The 18122-nt window shown below is 39.6% G+C and overlaps 2 protein-coding genes across 3 annotated transcripts; one reads left to right on the top strand and one right to left on the bottom strand.

Annotated features, from left to right (window-relative positions):
* Positions 1 to 80: 80 nt before the first annotated feature.
* On the bottom strand, positions 81 to 3519 carry LOC119123163 (sodium- and chloride-dependent GABA transporter 2-like). Its single transcript, XM_037252044.1, has 14 exons — positions 3342 to 3519; positions 2949 to 3083; positions 2747 to 2887; positions 2587 to 2665; positions 2385 to 2517; positions 2155 to 2289; positions 1651 to 1754; positions 1408 to 1532; positions 1220 to 1332; positions 978 to 1115; positions 795 to 897; positions 613 to 713; positions 318 to 488; positions 81 to 221 (listed from the first exon to the last, which is right to left on the bottom strand). The coding sequence occupies exons 1-14, from the start codon at positions 3517 to 3519 to the stop codon at positions 117 to 119; spliced, it is 1761 nt and encodes a 586-aa protein (XP_037107939.1). The 3' UTR covers positions 81 to 116.
* Positions 3520 to 5349: 1830 nt separating this feature from the next.
* On the top strand, positions 5350 to 17014 carry LOC119122693 (sodium- and chloride-dependent GABA transporter 2-like). Of its 2 annotated transcripts, XM_037251178.1 has the most exons (16): positions 5351 to 5492; positions 6104 to 6277; positions 10252 to 10436; positions 10664 to 10798; positions 11062 to 11202; positions 11750 to 11834; positions 11905 to 12037; positions 12369 to 12503; positions 12910 to 13013; positions 14214 to 14338; positions 14404 to 14516; positions 14586 to 14723; positions 14814 to 14916; positions 14996 to 15096; positions 16234 to 16404; positions 16488 to 17014. In XM_037251178.1, the coding sequence occupies exons 2-16, from the start codon at positions 6225 to 6227 to the stop codon at positions 16581 to 16583; spliced, it is 1818 nt and encodes a 605-aa protein (XP_037107073.1). In that variant the 5' UTR covers positions 5351 to 5492; positions 6104 to 6224; the 3' UTR covers positions 16584 to 17014. The 2 variants fall into 2 exon arrangements, with proteins under 2 accessions (XP_037107071.1, XP_037107073.1); XM_037251176.1 differs by having other exon boundaries at positions 5350 to 5492; positions 14586 to 14916.
* The last annotated feature ends 1108 nt before the right edge of the window (positions 17015 to 18122 follow it).

Genomic DNA, 18122 nt, shown 5'->3' with positions numbered 1-18122 from the left:
GTTGCAAGTGAAAATTAAAGTCAAATATGATCAAAACTGTTACGCCAATCTTGGGAGGGTTTCCCCAGGCCACAGTTTGCGATCCTCTCTGAGCTCAGTGATGAGTCGATCTTCTATTATCCGGCATGCATAAACAACTGACATTCCTCCTGTTGATTCATTGCTTTCCTCGATACAGGACAAGGTAAGTCTGCTGCTGGTGTGCACAGAATTTTCAGTCTCTGCAGGGATTAAAATTAGTTGGTCCTAAAATGTACAAGAATCATATCACCTCCATATTGTATGTGTTGTTCTTTTTTTTTAGCAAATTTTCTTACCTGTTTAAGCGTTCCAGGAGTGACACTGACAGCATGGAGCATCTTCAACAGCACTAGAATTGGCGTCGACAGAGCGAGGACTCCTCCAATTGCATATCCCCACCACGGGTATTCGTAAGTGTTCCTGAACTTGAGTGGTGTGTATTTCACTAAACTAAATACCAAAGTGCACTAAAAGAAACCAATCGATGAAAGATATGTATGAATGTTTGTATCTATGAGACCAGCAGAGGGAGCCAGAGAAAAAAACTTGTTAGTAGAACAATAGAGGCCGACCTTCTTTGCGAATACTTACAGTGCAAATAGCTGGTGTCAGGTACCGCCAACAATATTTCATAAAAGCCCATGGATGATAGCCAATCATGTCCTTTATGTTGTCGTACAAACGATCTGCCCCTTCAGAAAATATTAAATGCATCACTCATTAGCATTGTGACCCCAGCTCTTAGTGAACGGAACCAATTCAAGAGTGCATACCATAAAACCACCCGATGCAGACAGACTCAAGAATGGCAAAAAAGAGAAGAGTCACCCCACTGCAGCCGTAGTGGTCAAACACCTGGAAAACATAGAGGCCTCCCTAAGAGCACAATTATCATCAAGTAATTGATCTTGTCTTTTTTTTCCTCCCATTATATTTCATGAAGCTTGATTGCTCACCTCTGTAACCATCAGAAGCCCTACGAAGAAGCTGGCAATACCAATTGCAAGAAGAAGAAGTTTACGTCGATATTCATTTCCAAAGATGGAAGGGAACATGTCAACTATGTTTGTGACCAGTCCCTCTATATTTACAAACTGTGGTGAGAACACAGATACACAAACCTTTTGTTTGGGTAGGGGGGAGTTGTTATAATAATACATTTTATTTCAACTCAGTAACTCTTTTCAGCTTGTCTTACCTCAGTATCTATTCCTATAAAGATGATCATAGAAAAGAAGCAAATGGCCCAAAGTTGAGGAAAAGGCATCAGATCCACAGCGCGAGGGAAAGCGATGAATGCCAATCCCGGACCTGAACAGACCACAAGTCATTGCCACTTGACAGTGAGTAAGCTTCTGTTTTAAATGTACGGCCAATTATCTACACCTGATTCAACCACAATGGATATATCCACACCGTGCTCCTTTGCCATAAAGCCAAGAACAGAAAAGACAGCAAAGCCGGCTACAAAGCTGGTCAACCCATTCAGCAGGCACAGATAAATACAGTCCCTATTGAGAAAATACAACAGCAAAAAGTATTTGTCAAGTTTGAAAAGATTTAGCTGTATACAGGGTACTTTGTTGCAGTGACAGGGTCATGTTAAACTGCGAATGACAAGATGTATACCTGTAGCAGTTGTTTGTGTACTTGTTGTAGCTACTTAGATTTGTCAGAATCCCGAGCGAGACCGCATAGGAGTAGAAGATCTGGCTGCTGGCATCCAGCCATACCTGCCAAAGATGTATATTTTCACTTCTTAAACTTTAAGAATAATTATGAATTAATTATTCATGGGGTGTCAAACTCATTTTTGTTGCGGGCTGCATCGTAATCATAGTTTCCTTCTGAGGGCCATTATGACTGTCAACGCCTTATTTTATACAGTATAGGCTACACAACAAACTGATGATAGCTAGTTTTGAAATCACAGACGACTAAAAACTGTTAGCAATTTCTCTATTTTTCAAAAGTGAAGAATATTTGTTATTTTAGTATTCACACATGCACAATTTGTCTTTGCGGTCCACATAAAATGATGTGGCGGGCCGTATCTGGCCCCCGGGCCCTGAGTTTGACACCTATTATGTCTTAAAGCAAACCCTGCCCGTAAAAAGTAAACTATTATGGTACCATTGGATCGCTGAGCCGGGACACATCTGGGTAGAGGTAGAACTTGATTCCTTCCTTGGCTCCTGGCAATGTCACACCACGAACAAGCAACACCAACAGCATGACATATGGAAATGTGGCGGTGAAGTAGACCACCTAGAGTAAAGCAAGAAGGAATGTCCAATATTTCTTTAATCATTAGTGTGTGAGATATCGTGCATACCGCAAACAAAAAATCTGCTAGACCTTACCTTCCCAGTGGTCTTCACTCCATTCCAAATACAGAGGATACACACTAGCCAGGCAAGAAGAAGACAAAGTGCTAGGTCCCATCGAATGTTTCCTACATGTTCAATTCCACTTGATAATTCCAAAATTCTCCTCCTGGTCCAGACATCAATCAGAAACATCCACCAAAAGACACGCTTGAGTCTTCTACGGTGTTATACTTACTCCCAATACTCTACAACTGAAGATGTGCCATTTCTGAATTCTTGCAGTGTTTGATTGGGTCTGTACTCAAAACACTTGTCTTCATTTATAAAGTGAACAAATAAGGAAATAAAGTGAAATTAGGATCAGCGCTTGTTTTCCAATGAACAGGTCTCGGTACCTGTGTTCCAGCTGTTGAGGCAATTGGCCCACGGGAGCTCAGATGAGAAGGATGAGAACAGGTAGCGGAAGGCCCAAGCAAGTAGGATGATGTAACACAACGCCAAGTAGAAAAGAAATAGCTGGTTTCCATATCCTAAGGCTACATAAATGGATATGGAATGTAGTCATTCATTCATTCATTCATTCATTCATTCATTGACCTTGAAACAGAGGACAGATTTTTCTCCAGCATGCCACTCCACCCTGTCTGGTGTACTGGCCCAGCGATGTCTCCAGTAAGAAGAGGGGCACACCACATGTGCAGAAGAACAACAAATACGGTACGAGGAAGACTCCTTTGAAACACAAATGACAGTTATTAGAGAATGACTGATCTTCATTGTTTTTTATGAATGTATTTGTATGAAGGTTAAAAAGTTTGTTTTGGCAAAATACAGATCCCCCGCCCCGCTTAGAAATAAACAGCAATATAGCAACAAAATTACCACATCAATAGCTACTGGTATGCTCAATCCATTCATCTCGGAGTTCCTGGGAAAAACACCCAGGCACGGGGAGAACATGCAAACTCCACACTCTAACCCACTCTTTACCTCCTCCATTTTTGTAGCAAAGGTATGGGAATCTCCAGATATTTCCCAAGCCAACAACACCTCCTGCAACAGCCAAGATGTATTCCATTTTCCTGGACCACTGCTCTCTCTGCTGCCTTTTGGGTGCAGTCACTGCTTTGGTCCTGTCGTTCCATGTGTTCAATTGTATGGGCTCCATTTTGAGCTTTAGTTTGGACCAATCCAAATGTATCATATTAGGGGGCTACAATAAAATACTCTATTACAGAGCAAAAAACTAAAGTAAAAGCAGTAAAAACAGTGATCAGTGATGAAAATAATTTCATTGTGTTAATAAACCAGTGTGTACAAAATCTATCTTGTAATGCTACAATATAATTTTATCCTTATTTTATTCCTTTTCTCACATCATCAATGTCATGTTGTCCATGAATTTTCACATGAACAGGTGCATGCAGTTGGTTGAAATACAGGTATGACCGATTTCTGTGATTGATTTTTTTTTAGTTACAAAATATTTACATGTAGATTATTTTATGCCAATCTCTACAGCAAGCCAATGACACAGAGACCAAATTGTTCACATACCTCTCTTTGGCACTGAGATGTTATCCGTCTGCGTTCATCCAGCAAGTTTTTACCCCACAAGAGGCAGCTGAGTCAGTGTCACTCACCTCACCTTTGTGCTCCCAGGTATTTAAAGCAGTCCAACTTGCTACCATGCAAATCAACTCAACAAGTAGCAAAGCTGAGATGGCAAAACATATGCTTGAGTTCATTAATAAAGGAAAGGGATGCATTCAGGTGAAGTTGATGCTTGAGGCTGAGCGTGACTTTTGTTTTTCTATGACAACATGTTAGTTTATCCTTGGGGTAATCGGATGCTATGTGTTTTGGACATCTGTTTACATACCGCTGAGGCTGACTGTGCATCAGCCATGTGATGATAGATGAGTCTTGCTCTTGGCATACTGTAATATGCACATATTCTTTGTCAGGCAGCATTAAAATAACATCACATGACTATCTGAGTTTTCTCCATATGAATGGCTTGCTCTGAAACGCAATTAAGAGTCCCCCTTGTGTCTTTCGTCATATTCAGTCATTCCATTGCTTTCTACCCATTCCTTATTTGTGTGATCTCCAACTCCCTCATCACAACGGGATACTTTGTGATTTGACCATTTTCTGTCTGCATTCTGCAGAGGCTGATGGTGCATATGTGTTGCGTTCCGGTGAATCATTTACGAGGACTACTGTGCATTACAAATGGCAGGCGTGGCTCAGGCAGGAGAGTGGGCCGTTCAGTAACCGGAGGGTCGGCAGGTCAAACCCAGCTCTGTCCGAGTCGTGTCGTTGTGTCCTTGGGCAAGACACTTCACACACCTTGACTGCAGTGCCTCACACACTGTGTATGAATGTTTGGTGGTGGTCGGAGGTGCCGGAGGCAGCCAGCCTCTCTTCACCTGCCTCAGTTACACATGCACAACCAGAATGTGAATGTGTGTGTGAGCGCTTTGAGTACAATTGTGAAGTGTCTTTGAGTGTCCAAAAAAACAAGACGATTCTTTACATTAAAATAATACACAGTTTGTTGTGACAATTAAAACCCTGTCAGGACAAATTTACATTGCATGCTGTGCACGGAGATGCCAAAATGAACATTTAGGTAAATACATACATGGTATAAAAATTGAAACAAATTTGCAATTAAATGTATTTTGATGAAATTTATTTACAGTACTGTATTAAATGTTGGCACACTTAGTCCTCCGCAAGAGGGAGCCCTCTCACCATCCCTGCATCCAGTCTCCATCTGAGTGAATGAATTACTACCGCTTGTTCTGCCAGCATCGCAGGGTAACATTTGTTCAAAACATTCCTTAAATAACATCAAAAAGCTGCAATGCATCAGGTACATCATCAGCCGCGAGGTGGCAGAGTGCAGTAGGTGCGGAAAATGTAACATCTACCTTGTAAAATACATAAAAAGGGGAACTACAGAGGCTAACGTTGGAAGTGAAGCATTCTGGGACAATGAGCGCTCCGGCTGAGGAAAGTGACGTCACGTATACGCGACGTCACAACACGGGGAAAAAAACAATGGAGCAAGAGGAGAGAGTCCTGTTTTCAATTTATTCTCAGATTGTGTCAGCTAAAGAAAATATTAAGGTACGTTTTTGCGACACTCGCTCAGTCTGAAATAAGCCATATTTTGAAATGCTCAATCGATGTAAGTCTATTGGTCCCTTAGCCTGTTCTAGTGCTGTTGTCTTATTGCTATTTCAAGGCAAGATGTATGCTATGCTTCCAAAACATCTATTAAACTTAAATTTTATATGCAATCCCCCCCCTCCACTATTTAAGGAATTACAATTGTCTTAAAACGGCAAAATGACTTAATTGTAACAAGTGTCTTATAACTCTAATATTGCATGATGAAAAAAAAAGTATTACTTTCAAATACAAAAAAAACAGGTAATGCATGACGTATTGCATTTTGGAAGTAGTTTCTCACACCACCGTTTTGCCTCAAAGCTACTTTGTTGATATTATTATTTTTGATTGCCAATTCAAAAGACAGAATGATACATGAATTATGCCAAAATGGTGTGAAAGTCACAAGTTGACCAGATCTTGTGTGTGCAACCATGCGACCTTGTTGAATAGATCCCGCCTTCATTTGCAGGCTCTGAAACACAACCATGCAACCCCCCCTCCTCCTAATGTCCCCCTTCTTACCCCCTCCACTTCCTCTCACCCTCCTCTTGTCTCCCGACCAGACCAGTGCATCGTGCTTTCTCTCTTTATCACATGTGCAACGCTTGTCAACGCTTGCCACATGGGCTTGCCCTTATCACAGCTACACCTACTTGCACTCAGATGAGTGCCACCTCAAGATGAATGAAGTGCCACACACAAATACAGGCTGCTGACGCCGTGACCGCCTTTATCAGGTACTGTCGATGATTTTCATTCAGGCCACATGCTTTTTCCTTCTGTGAGTGATGGGTGTGCAACGCTTTCATCTTTATGGGGATAGCGACACAAACCTTTCAAGGAGCAGCTGGGCTTTTGTGCGCTTGTGCACTTATTCTTGGCGCTTGTTGCCGCATTATGTAGGCCAAAGGTTACAGGCTACGCTGCAGCAGGAGCGGTTATTTCACTTGTTTGGAATAACATCTCAGCCAGCACATTCTTTCGGAAACTAATTTCTGCTTCACTGTTAACACATTCGAGTAGTGTAGCTAAACAGTAAGAAAGTTATGCTGAGGAAATTGTTGTGTTGATTAAAAATAATACACCAATAGATACTTTTTTTTTTATAGAGGTCAAACTTTAATGTGATGTAGTGATGCTATTCCAAGATGATCAACAGCTGCTCAACTGTGCATAGTGTGTGTGATTTGACAGATCATCGGCCTCCTAGGTGAGCGATGCTTGTAAAAATAAAAGTGTACACCCAAACTCTGCCAAGTTCATGAAGTTTGGTTTGTGAGTCAATTGAAAGAAACAAAAGGTGATGAATCACATGCTTAGTGGAATGTCATTCTGAGAGTTTTAAGACTGTGTTGAGTCTTGTTTGGCTTGTTTCTCATCCGCACACAAAAAAGTATAATTTATCACCTAACTGTTCATTTGTAGGCAATTGCACGTTACTCGAATTTGCTAATCATGCAAATGATTCCTTGAAATTGTATTTTTGCAATGCAAAACATTTGATGAAGAATTTTGAATGTTTTTCAATACGGTTGAAAATGAATTGATGAGGAAAATAAAAAGGCAGCATCAGCACCGTGCATAAACAGTTCTGTTTCTTTTGCAATTTTATTTTGTTATAAAACAATTTACAAATCACAAAATGTATTAATTTTAATGAACCACTATTAGGAGAAATAGCTGAATTAATTCAACAAACAGTAGATTTGATTGTGTAATTGCTGGTGAGTAGGATCATAGAACAGAGCAGTCTCAATGTCTCCATGTTTGTCCCATTCCTGCATTGTTGTTTTTGAATTGATGTTCATTATTGACTGTTGTCAACTTTATCAGTTAACACTATACCAAAAAAATGGATTTTGCATGCAATCTCATGAATGTGAACTGAAGGATATGATGGCTGCAAAGAGAGAAAGTCATCTCTCATCTCCGTGTTCTGCAGTGTCCTTTTTAGGGCCTGCTTAGCGGGAAGTCGCCTCCTTCTCGCCAAGTGTCAAGAGCATAGGCGGCTGATTTCAAAGCTTGCTCCGAGAAAGTTGTTTTCAAGCTGCCCTTTCGGATAACAGCTGCAACGCCCGTGTCATTGTGCGACGTGCACTTCGATATCGCAACATCTGCGAGACCCAGATGCGATTTTGTTTTTCGCTGAAAAGAAATAAACACCCTTTTTTTTTCCTTCCCCCAAAGGGAGCCATGATGAGTGAATGATGCTAGTTGAGTTCAATCCTCAACACTGACTTTTTTTTTTTTTTTTTTCTTCAAATAAACTAGTACTACTCAAAATTGCTCACTGTAAAATTTACTTCAATAAGCACAAAGTTGGCTTTAACATTTCTAGCCGGAGATAGTGTTTTACTCAGATCGAAGTACCTAAGTTCAAGTGAGGCGACTCCAGATCTAATGTTTCCAATGTGGTAAATGTTTAGAATTGTACACTAGAAACTCTACTTTGACATAGTGACATTTTAACAGTTAGGATTGAAACAAGTATCGCATTGTCTTCTGTGTTTTTTTTATTTTTTATCCAATGTAGTGTAGTCATCTTCTGTAGTAGCTGAACAGAATTCAAACAAAAAATAAAAGATGTTAATGATGAATTTTCATCAGATTCAACATGTCCATGGTCCATGCAGGATTAAATACACTTGGTTGAGCTTGAGAGCAATTTCCTGAGCTGCTTGGCTGCGCTCCATCTCACCTACTGATTACAGTTGTCAAACGTATGTCAATACACTTGAAAGCTCAATAAATAGTTTAATCAGAGAACGCAGTTGTTCCAAAGGAACTTTGCTTGCGTGTCAAGTGGGAGTACGCAGGTGTATAAGAAAAATAACAAAAATGAGATTGTTTTCCATTAAAAAAAATATCAATCATCGTATCATGTTATTTTCAAGCACAGGAAGAATATGAAAACTCCACACAGAAATGTTGAAGCCCGGATTCTAATCAGCGTTATCAGAACTGTGGAGCAGATGTACTAACCACAAAGTCACTGTTAAAAAATATATATATATATTATCTCCAAAAATGGCCCACTGCCTCCAACGACAAAATATTTGATGATGGCTCCTTATTTACATTAAAAAACAGGAACGATAAACAACAGTACAGTGGAGTTGAGGGCAAAACCAACTTCACATTAATTTTTAACTAACGGTAACATACCAAGTAATTTGTTCCATTTAATATTCTAACTTACCGCACATAATGGATTGCCAAAGATACATTACAACAGTCCACCACATCAGTAAATATTAGCCAATATGTTATACAGTTACATAGTTAATTTGTTTCATTAGGTTATATTCAGTCCGAACCTTTTTTCCTATTTTTTGACACCAAATGGTGACAGTTATTCCGCATTTATCACTGGGGATTACGTTTGTGACTATTGTAACTAAACTGCAAAGTGGAGACCATTGTTGATATATTTATTGATCTATTTTATATATTTCATCACCAGCAAACAATACACAGTATGTGGATATGAGTTGCAGGTATTATTTTTGTCAACATGTGGTCCTCATTCACAAATTATAGAAACACTGCCACAAATGATTATTTTGCTTGTAAAATAGTCTCTAGAATCAAAGATTCTTTGGCACCGTCTTGAAGGAACTATGCTGAAGTAAAAAGAGGAGGTTTAATCCAGGCCGTCCGTGTCTAATATAAAAATGCTTTATTGTCATCTTGAAGCATATGTTACGATGTTCTTTATTAGGTCGCCGTTGACCTCATTGTTGTAGTTTATGATGTCACTGCAGTCTATGCATAAATTTGTGCATTGTAGTGGCGTTGATATTTGCAATTTGCCACACTCAAGCCAAAGTAGCCAAACAAAAGCAACATTGAGGAGAATGCCCCTCAGTTGCCAAGCAGCTTTGACCCACTGGTGACCCCACTGCCGCAAGACTGCAGTCATTGTGTTCACATTATGAAAGGTTCCATTTCCATCATCCAACAGAAATGACTCTTCTCCGAAAGCAAGTATCTTAGCCACCTCGCAGAACGTTCACCATTCATCTCCCAACTAAATAATAATCATTGTGTTGTTTTTTTTAAATTCATTTTGGAGCAGAACTCAACATGCAAGCTGGGAACATCATCACATGACCAACAGTGGCCCTAACAACCAGTCGAGTATTTTAATAACAACAACAACAACAAATATTTTCCAGAGTTACAGCTCATTGAGTATAACTGTGTGGTTGTTGTTTCATTTTAGCCTCCCGGTGTCAATTTCTTGGAAGCTTCTGGACTCTTTTTGCTTCCATGTGTCAGCTTCTGTTTGCTACCATTCCCAGTCCCTCGAGTTTCCTCTCCTCATGTTCAGCTGCCGTCACTTCTCTTCTGTACTTGAGTGTATTTATAACGCTCTACTGTCATGCGTCCAGGTCCAATTTTGTTTGTTTTTGTTTTTCGTTCTTCTGTAACTAGTTTCCGATTGCACGCTTACTTGCATTACTAGTAGCTTAAGCTATTAGTGTGTTATGGCTCTCTTGAGTTTGAACGTTCTCAACCTTTAGTCCATCCCACTGATGACCACTTCCTGCTACCACATAATCAATTGAAGATATTATATTATTACCTAATTCTAAAAGTTGTCCCTGGAATATTTTGTCATGGTTTTATGTTTCTTGCTGATGTTTGGGTGCAATTTAAAAAGTTGTATGCTTCTGATAATTTGACCATGGGTCATATTTTTTTGCAGTGCCATGGAAAAGCCAAATGACCCAGAGGTCAAGTTCAAGGCGAAGAAGGAAACCGCCTCTCCTGTCATTGTGGCCAGAGGACAGTGGTCCAACAAGATTGAGTTCCTTCTTGCAGTTGCTGGACAAATCATTGGACTTGGAAATGTTTGGCGATTTCCTTACTTGTGCTACAAAAATGGAGGCGGTGAGTTGGGGGAAAAAAAAGTTGTCAATGAAGAAAAACAAAGCCCAGAACAGCTGCTATGCTTTGGATGGCAACTACAGTACAGTTAAATGTTGTGACCTTCCAAGCTAATTTGCAATGCACAGCACAAACATACTGAATGAGCCATCATCATTAATACAATTGTGTGTTGTTTTTGCATTTGATATACAATATAATAACTCCTGCCTCTCTATTTTTCCCACCAGGAGTCTTTTTTGTCCCTTATGTACTCTTCCTCTTCACATGTGGCATCCCTCTGTTTCTACTGGAGACAGCTCTCGGCCAGTACACCAAACAGGGCGCCATTACCTGCTGGAAGCAAATCTGTCCCCTTTTTTCAGGTAAATATTCACCCCGAGCCCCAACAATTTTGTACAACTGCATAAACTAATAACACCAATCATAAAAGCTGTGCGGGAAGAAAAAAAAAAAAGTCTGAACCCCCAGTTGTTCCTGATTTTCCATCATCAGTAGTATTGACTTGAAGGGATAAAGGAGAATAGAACTCCAACTACGTTCTAAGCGTGATACCATCATTTTGAAAGTTAATGTCAGTTTGGATGATCAATTTTAGCTTCTTTTTTTTTTCTCTCCAATTTCTTAGGAATGGGTTATGGAAGTCAGGTGGTAGTTTTATACTCCAGCATCTATTACATCATCATATTGGCGTGGGCATTCTTGTACCTCTTCTCTTCCTTCAGCTCTGAGCTTCCGTGGGCAAGCTGCAGCAACAGCTGGAACACAGGTACGTAATACACACATATTTGGGTTCAGCGATAATTGGATGTTAATATGTATCGCAATGCACACGTGGAAGAAAACCCTGACCTTTGCACTCCCAGTCACCTCAGTGCAACTCTTGCAATGAAATCATATTGAGCCCATTAACAAGTTAAAATGGATCTAAAATATTTGCTCATCTGGATTGTAAGCACTCTAAGGGCTCTTCTCAGACAGTGCATGAATGCTCAGCTTAAAAACTGCAACTGCATAGTTTACCGTGTTTGGGACTTTGGCAGACAGCACTGCGCCATGGTGGGAGTTTGAGCGTTATTGTCATCATTTTTATTATAGTTTAGTCTTGGCGCAACTATGCGTGTGGTCACAGGAAAAACAAATTGCTCTTTCACTAGATGACAGATGTTCGATAATTAAAGCCACATAAAGCTACTTTTTTTGTGAATTATTTTGCTAAATGGTCTGCCCTGAGATATGTGGATTTTGTTTTCATATTATTATACAATGGTTCCCTTAGTGTACATTGGATCTAATGAGTGCTGTGTTTGTAACAGAGACGTGTGTGGAGTTCAGTCAAAGACGTGTTCTCAACTGGACTGCGGCAGAAAACGCAACATCCCCTGTGAGGGAGTTTTGGGAGTAAGTTCAAATGTTTCATGAAAAGAACAAGTCGCAAAGTGCCTAATGTTAACACAAAGGCCATCCCCAGGAGAAGAGTACTGAACGTGACGGGAAGCGTCGAGGAGTTGGGCGGGTTTCGATGGGAGTTGGCGCTGTGTCTACTTTTGTCTTGGGTCATCTGCTACTTTTGCGTGTGGAAAGGAGTGAAGTCCACAGGAAAGGTAGATGTCTTTAAGATGTGCTTGCTTGTTTGTTGCACATATAATCTAACTACAGGTGTCTCTCAGACTGTCTGTTTGTCTACCAGCCTGCCAGGAGAAAATATTGCATCTTCACTCAAGCTTGTGATCACTTTCGTCATGTGCTTTCATCATGTGATCGTCTGGTTTTTCTTGCTTTCTGGCAAATATCGCTGCATCGACGGGGAGTGTACAAATATTTGAAATCTAGTCACTCTACTTGCCGCAGGGGAAAAAAAATTTGAATTTGTGTTCTCATTCATTGGGCTAATCCTCATCACAAAAAAAAATGAATTCCCACCCGGTCTAACAGGTTGTGTATTTCACGGCCACGTTTCCGTACTTGATGTTGGCCGTGCTGCTTGTCCGTGGGCTGACGCTGCCCGGGGCCATAGATGGCATCAAATTTTACCTCTACCCCGAACCATCCCGCCTGGCTGATCCACAGGTATGAGCCTTCAAACCCGTTTAACACAATGACACAGTATATCTATAATAAGAAAGCTACAAGTGAATTTTGAAATTGTTGGCCCTGTGTCAGGGTTTGAAATTTGCATGGTGGAGTGTAGAGTAGTGAAAATGATACAAACGTGACATTCAGTACTTTTGTTCTCTTCACTTTTCTGAGCTCTTGTGTAACAACCGGTGTTTAGAGGTTTAGCTTGATGTGGAAATTGCGCAAAAAAAAAAAGTAACAGGGAGTAAACCGCTGGGTTATTTATGCACAATTTTTACGCTGTTATATTTTAATGTCAATTATGTATTGCACGTAGTCAAACATTAGCGAGCAATCGTGAAGCATTTACCACTGACGCCATCATTGAATGTTTGCCTTTTATGTCGTTGTCTGGCAGGTCTGGATGGACGCCGGCACGCAAATATTTTATTCTTATGCGATTTGCATCGGTTGTTTGACGGCACTTGGAAGTTATAACAAGTACAACAATAACTGTTACAAGTAAGTTGACATCAAACTCGACGTACACCTGAATGATCGTTTGAGCACCATTACTTGGGCTTCATCAAACATTCTGTCGTTTTATCCAGCCACATGTATTTTTTAATTTCCTTCTTTCTAAGTGCTACCCAGAGAAATCCACATATTTAAGAAAAGCTCAACAGAATTTAGTGGAGGGTCGCTGGAGAGCAATCTCTCATTCTATGTCTTTTTCAAGCCTTATACATAAACATACTCCATTTCCGTAAGCAGTGCTCAAACTCATGCCGCTGCTTTGCTTCAGGAAAATACTTAGCCTCACAAAAGGAGCAGAGCACAGTACACAGAACATGACCCACTTTGCAAAGTTGGCTGATTTCAGAAGCACCACAATGCCAAAGAGGAAACCAAGGAAACTGGAAAATTTTTAGAAAGTAAAAACAGCCCAAAGGACAACAAACAGAGAAGCCACAAGAAAGCGTTGAAAACAATACCAAAAAAAAAAAACAGTGACATCAGTTTTGCACCGTCATTTTAAGAAATTGACACAATTGTGGTTTATTTTTACAGCCAATCAAAAGTAGTTCAGTTTGAATGGGCCCTTTTGTTTTTCTGGGGATGGGGGGGAGGGCTGAAAAGCAGCAAATCGTCGTTGAGAAAGAACAAGAAGAAAAAAGCATCAACAAAACGAAGCAGCTCTGAGCAATAAAGAAGCTTTTACAAATGTTGAAGTTGAGACACGGCTTGGCATGCAAAGGAGCTGCCTGGATGACAGACTGGAAGCAGGACCAGGGGAAATCTAAACAGAACCCAAACTTACTTACTAACTTGCTGTGTCGATAGGTGCGAATGTCATTATGAATACCGTCCCTCACCCAAAGTCAGCAAAGACTGCTTTGAGAACTGTTACCTAATGAATATATAAAAAAAAAAAAAAGTCCAAATTTAGGATGCAAATTTTGGTCTCATGTTGATATTCCCAGAACTGTACTGCTACTCAAAATAAAGTGGACCAGCAGAGTGCCCATGAGACTTGCCCACTGAGATATAAATACATAAACAGCAGACAGCCAGACCATTTCAGGCCCTTTCTCTTTACCCTCACTCCTGAAAAAGAAAAATATATCAATAAGTACCTGGGATTGAATGTGTAGAGTCTGAAAAGTTTTTTAAATAGAGGTCTTTAAAGTTCACCATGTGTTTTGTTGTTGCTCCTTTTAGAGACTGCATCTACTTGTGCCTCCTGAACAGCGGGACCAGTTTTGTGGCCGGTTTTGCAATCTTCTCAGTTCTTGGATTCATGGCTTATGAGCAAAACACAGACATATCCAAAGTAGCGGAATCAGGTAAAACGTCCCACGTTATACCTGCGAGAGAATGCGAACACAAAAGTGTCGTTTTCCCGCCACAGGTCCCGGCCTGGCCTTCATCGCTTACCCTCGAGCTGTGGCCATGATGCCGTTTCCACAGATTTGGGCCATTTTCTTTTTCATCATGATCATCCTGCTCGGATTGGACAGTGAGGTTGTACATTGAGCTCAGCATAGTCTATGCTAATGTGGAACATAAGTAACATAAATGTCTCTTCTTCAGTTTGTAGGTCTGGAAGCTCTTGCAACCGGCATTTGTGACCTGAAACCTTCCTTTTTCCACGTCGGCCATAGACGCAAACTACTTTTGCTCTTCATCAGTGTTTTCTGTTTCTTTATCGGCCTCGTAATGGTCACTGAAGTAAGGCAGAATCATCTTTACTTTTTGTGGTTCCTTCGATTTTTTTTTTTTCTTTTTCTTTCCATTCTAAAGTTGTCTCCTTTCACACAGGGTGGATTGTACATCTTTCAATTGTTTGACTATTACTCCTGCAGCGGGATGACTCTGCTTCTCTTTGCCATATTTCAGTCTGTGTCTGTTGGGTGGGTTTATGGTGAGTAAATTTCACATTTGAATGCTTCCCGAACGGTTCATTCAGACTTCCTCACCATCATTTCACCACGTGACCACAGGAGCAGATCGTTTCTATGACAACATTGAGGACATGATTGGATACAGGCCTTTACCGCTGATTAAACACTGCTTGAAATATGTCACCCCGGTAATCTGCATGGTGAGTAAACATTCAGTCCGATTGGCCAGTTCTAGAAGAGAGAATTATAGTTTACTCTGTTGAAGATTAACTTTGGTCTCATTCCACCGACCTTGATTTTAAGATAGTGAGTGAAAATAGCCTGGCTACTTAAGCGGAAAACTGGCAACAGTCTCTAGCAGGTTCGGCAAGTTTTGACAAGCAGCCTTTGCCATGCGTGTTGAAAAGAATGTCACCAGTTGGTACTTTTGTAATGATTTTTTTTCTTGAAAAACGGTCAAAACATTCAGTCAGCAACCATTGTGATCCTCCTTCACTTCCAGTGAAAGAAAAGCACAAAAATAGATTAAATACAAATTGTTTACATTTTTTGATAAACGTTATTCATTGATATTAAAATATTAAATTAGATCAGATATGATCGGCTCTGGCTCATTCGTGACCCTGAGAAATAACGCTATAGTAATTGAACAGATGATGGAAAAGATTAGATCAACAACTAGTTGAGATTGGCGAAACAGCGCCTCAGCTGATTGCAGCCAAGTATTGTAATTGTGCCTTAATTGTTTCAAAATTCACAGCAGCAACAATCAATTTATAATTGGTCAAGTTTAACAATTATTATGCCCATTTCGAACTAGAATTGCTCTAATTAGCCTCACTTGGATAAGATTGGATAAATAAACTCGCAGGCAATGAACAATAAACTCAACGGGAAGTATTTAAGTTAAAGTGTATCCAAATAAGACTTTTCTCAAATGCTTTCATATTTGGAGAAATGTATGCATTTGTCATGTTATGTTGGCCAGTTCATAAATTAACAGCTCTCGTATGAATACATAAACTGGACTTTGGCGCTACCTAGAGGACCATAGCAGAGTAAATCCTGAGTACTTGCTCGTATAGATTAAAAATATATCATCCTTAATAACATATCCCCCTTGTCCAGTATGCTCACTAAAAAAAACTTGACTTGATGAATTGGTATCTTTTAGCTCGTGTAAGAAAAAAAAAATTATATCCATCCATTCATCTATCTGTCCATCCATTAAAAGCTCCAAGAAATGTTCTTACCACAGACATGTCCAGTATTTAATTTCTAGTTGATGTTCTAGATTGGAAATTGAATTTTTTTTTTGTGTGTGTGGCTGTTTTCAGGGAACATTTTTCTTCTCCTTGGTGAAATACAAACCTCTGAAGTTCAACAACACCATTGAGTATCCGTGGTGGGGTTATGCTTTGGGTTGGTGGTTCACTCTGTCTTCCACACTCAACGTTCCTTTATGGATGGTGTACAACTTGATGACCACTTCCGGGACACTTCGTCAGGTACATTTCACATAATCATTTGATCCCTTTATGGGATTCTGTGCGCATGAAATATTTTAATATCAAAAATTCTTTCCCGCTAGCGCTTCGCCATCCTTTGTACGCCGTCTGATCGTTTGGCGCCCAAGAAAGTACTTGAAATGCAGCACGTAACGCACAAATCCGATGTCATATTGTGAAAACACGGAGCACTTCCATTGAACACTCTGAGGCACAACTTGAACACCAAAGCTGCCATTTTTCACATTCACATTCAAAACGAGCTGTACTAGGTTAGAAATAACCTCAGTGCCTCATTGTTTGCCCATTCCTATCCTCCATTATTTGATGGTTTACATAAAGGGAATTTAAAAAATAGGGAAGGTTGTATAAAGTTTTGCCAATAGCAACTGCAATAATGAAAATGATATACTCAGCTTCAAAATGTTTAGTTTTTGATAGGATAAAATCGTCTCTAGTTACCGAGAACAAGAACATAGACAATAACAAGCAAAACCATTTTCATGATTTTTTATTACAAGCATAGGGTCAAATTTATGATGCTGATTTTTTGTCAGTACTATACAACCTCGAACGTGGAATAAAACAAAAGCGTTGAGTCGTGACAAAAGGACCATGTGTGCACCTCCAGTAGGTGAGCCAACTGCAGTCTTTTTAGATTCTATAAAAGTGCCTTTAAATGATCACCCCAAAAATATATACTCTCATGGGATATGAATATGCTCTAATTTTTTTTCAAATATTCATCACTTTTAATTTCTACAATCAAACATTATTCCTAAAGTTATTTTACAAATTGTCATAAAAATTGTTGGGTTTGTTTTTAACAGAATAATATGATCATTTGTGGCATTTGCTCAATTACTTTAAGCTACCGATAAATGCTAAAGTTGCCTTCATAAGCTCACACACACTGGATCATGTGAATAGATTTTAAAAACACTGTTATGAAAGTAGCACACTAGTGGACTAGTGGTTATCACATCTGCCTCACAGGTTCAAATTTTGCAGTTTGAACTCTGGCTTCCACATGCTTACTAAAATAAGACAGAAAAAGAACAAATATGCCTGAATGTAGATTTAGGTATATTTCATTTATTTTGCCAATATTTGCATAGTTTGTATTGACTTGCGCAAATGTGACAAAGTACCGCATTTTCCGGACTATAAGGCGCACCTTCAATGAATGGCCCATTTTAAAACTTTGTCCTTATATAAGGCGCACCGGACTATAAGGCGCACCATTAATGCATCATGTCAGATTTTTAATCCAAATCAAATCATTCTCCATTTTATCTTTTTTATTTCAACTTCAGACGTAACAAATTACTTTATAATCACAAAATAATAATCCATAGTCTTTTTGATTCATGATTCATAGTCTTCAGCGGGCCACTTATGATTGATTTCATGACACAATGCTTCGGGCCAGTTTCAATTTAGGAATTTGGTCCATATATAAGGCGCACCGGACTATAAGGCGCACTGTCGGCTTTTGAGAAAATGTTAGGTTTTTAGGTGCGCCTTATAGTCCGGGAAATACGGTAATCAAATTATATGACTTTGATATTGCGAATCTTGGATTACATTACTGGCTACATTTTTAACAGGTAACTAGTAAATATCAGAATACATTTTTAAAATAACCATCTTGTTAACAGTATTCCTAATCTTTTTTTGTCTTCTTTTAAGATAAAAAATTTCTGACTGATTTGCTT

This window comes from Syngnathus acus, chromosome 5 (genome assembly GCF_901709675.1).
Source record: "Syngnathus acus chromosome 5, fSynAcu1.2, whole genome shotgun sequence".
NCBI classification, from domain to species: Eukaryota; Metazoa; Chordata; class Actinopteri; order Syngnathiformes; family Syngnathidae; genus Syngnathus; species Syngnathus acus.
Note: the sequence above shows the minus strand (reverse complement) of the source record. Positions and strands in the feature narration are given on the sequence as shown.

Bases quoted from the DNA above. Each gene is read 5' to 3' on its own strand.
- LOC119122693 (XM_037251176.1), top strand. From the start codon at position 6,225: ATGAAGTGCCACACACAAATACAGGCTGCTGACGCCGTGACCGCCTTT. The intron at 11,835-11,904 runs GTAAGTTCAAAT...GGCCATCCCCAG, and splicing joins CCTGTGAGGGAGTTTTGGGA to GAGAAGAGTACTGAACGTGA. The intron at 15,097-16,233 runs GTGAGTAAACAT...GGCTGTTTTCAG, and splicing joins TCACCCCGGTAATCTGCATG to GGAACATTTTTCTTCTCCTT.
- LOC119123163 (XM_037252044.1), bottom strand. From the start codon at position 3,519: ATGGAGCCCATACAATTGAACACATGGAACGACAGGACCAAAGCAGTG. The intron at 1,755-2,154 runs GTACCATAATAG...CATCTTTGGCAG, and splicing joins CCCGGCTCAGCGATCCAATG to GTATGGCTGGATGCCAGCAG. The intron at 1,533-1,650 runs GTATACATCTTG...TTTTCTCAATAG, and splicing joins TACACAAACAACTGCTACAG to GGACTGTATTTATCTGTGCC.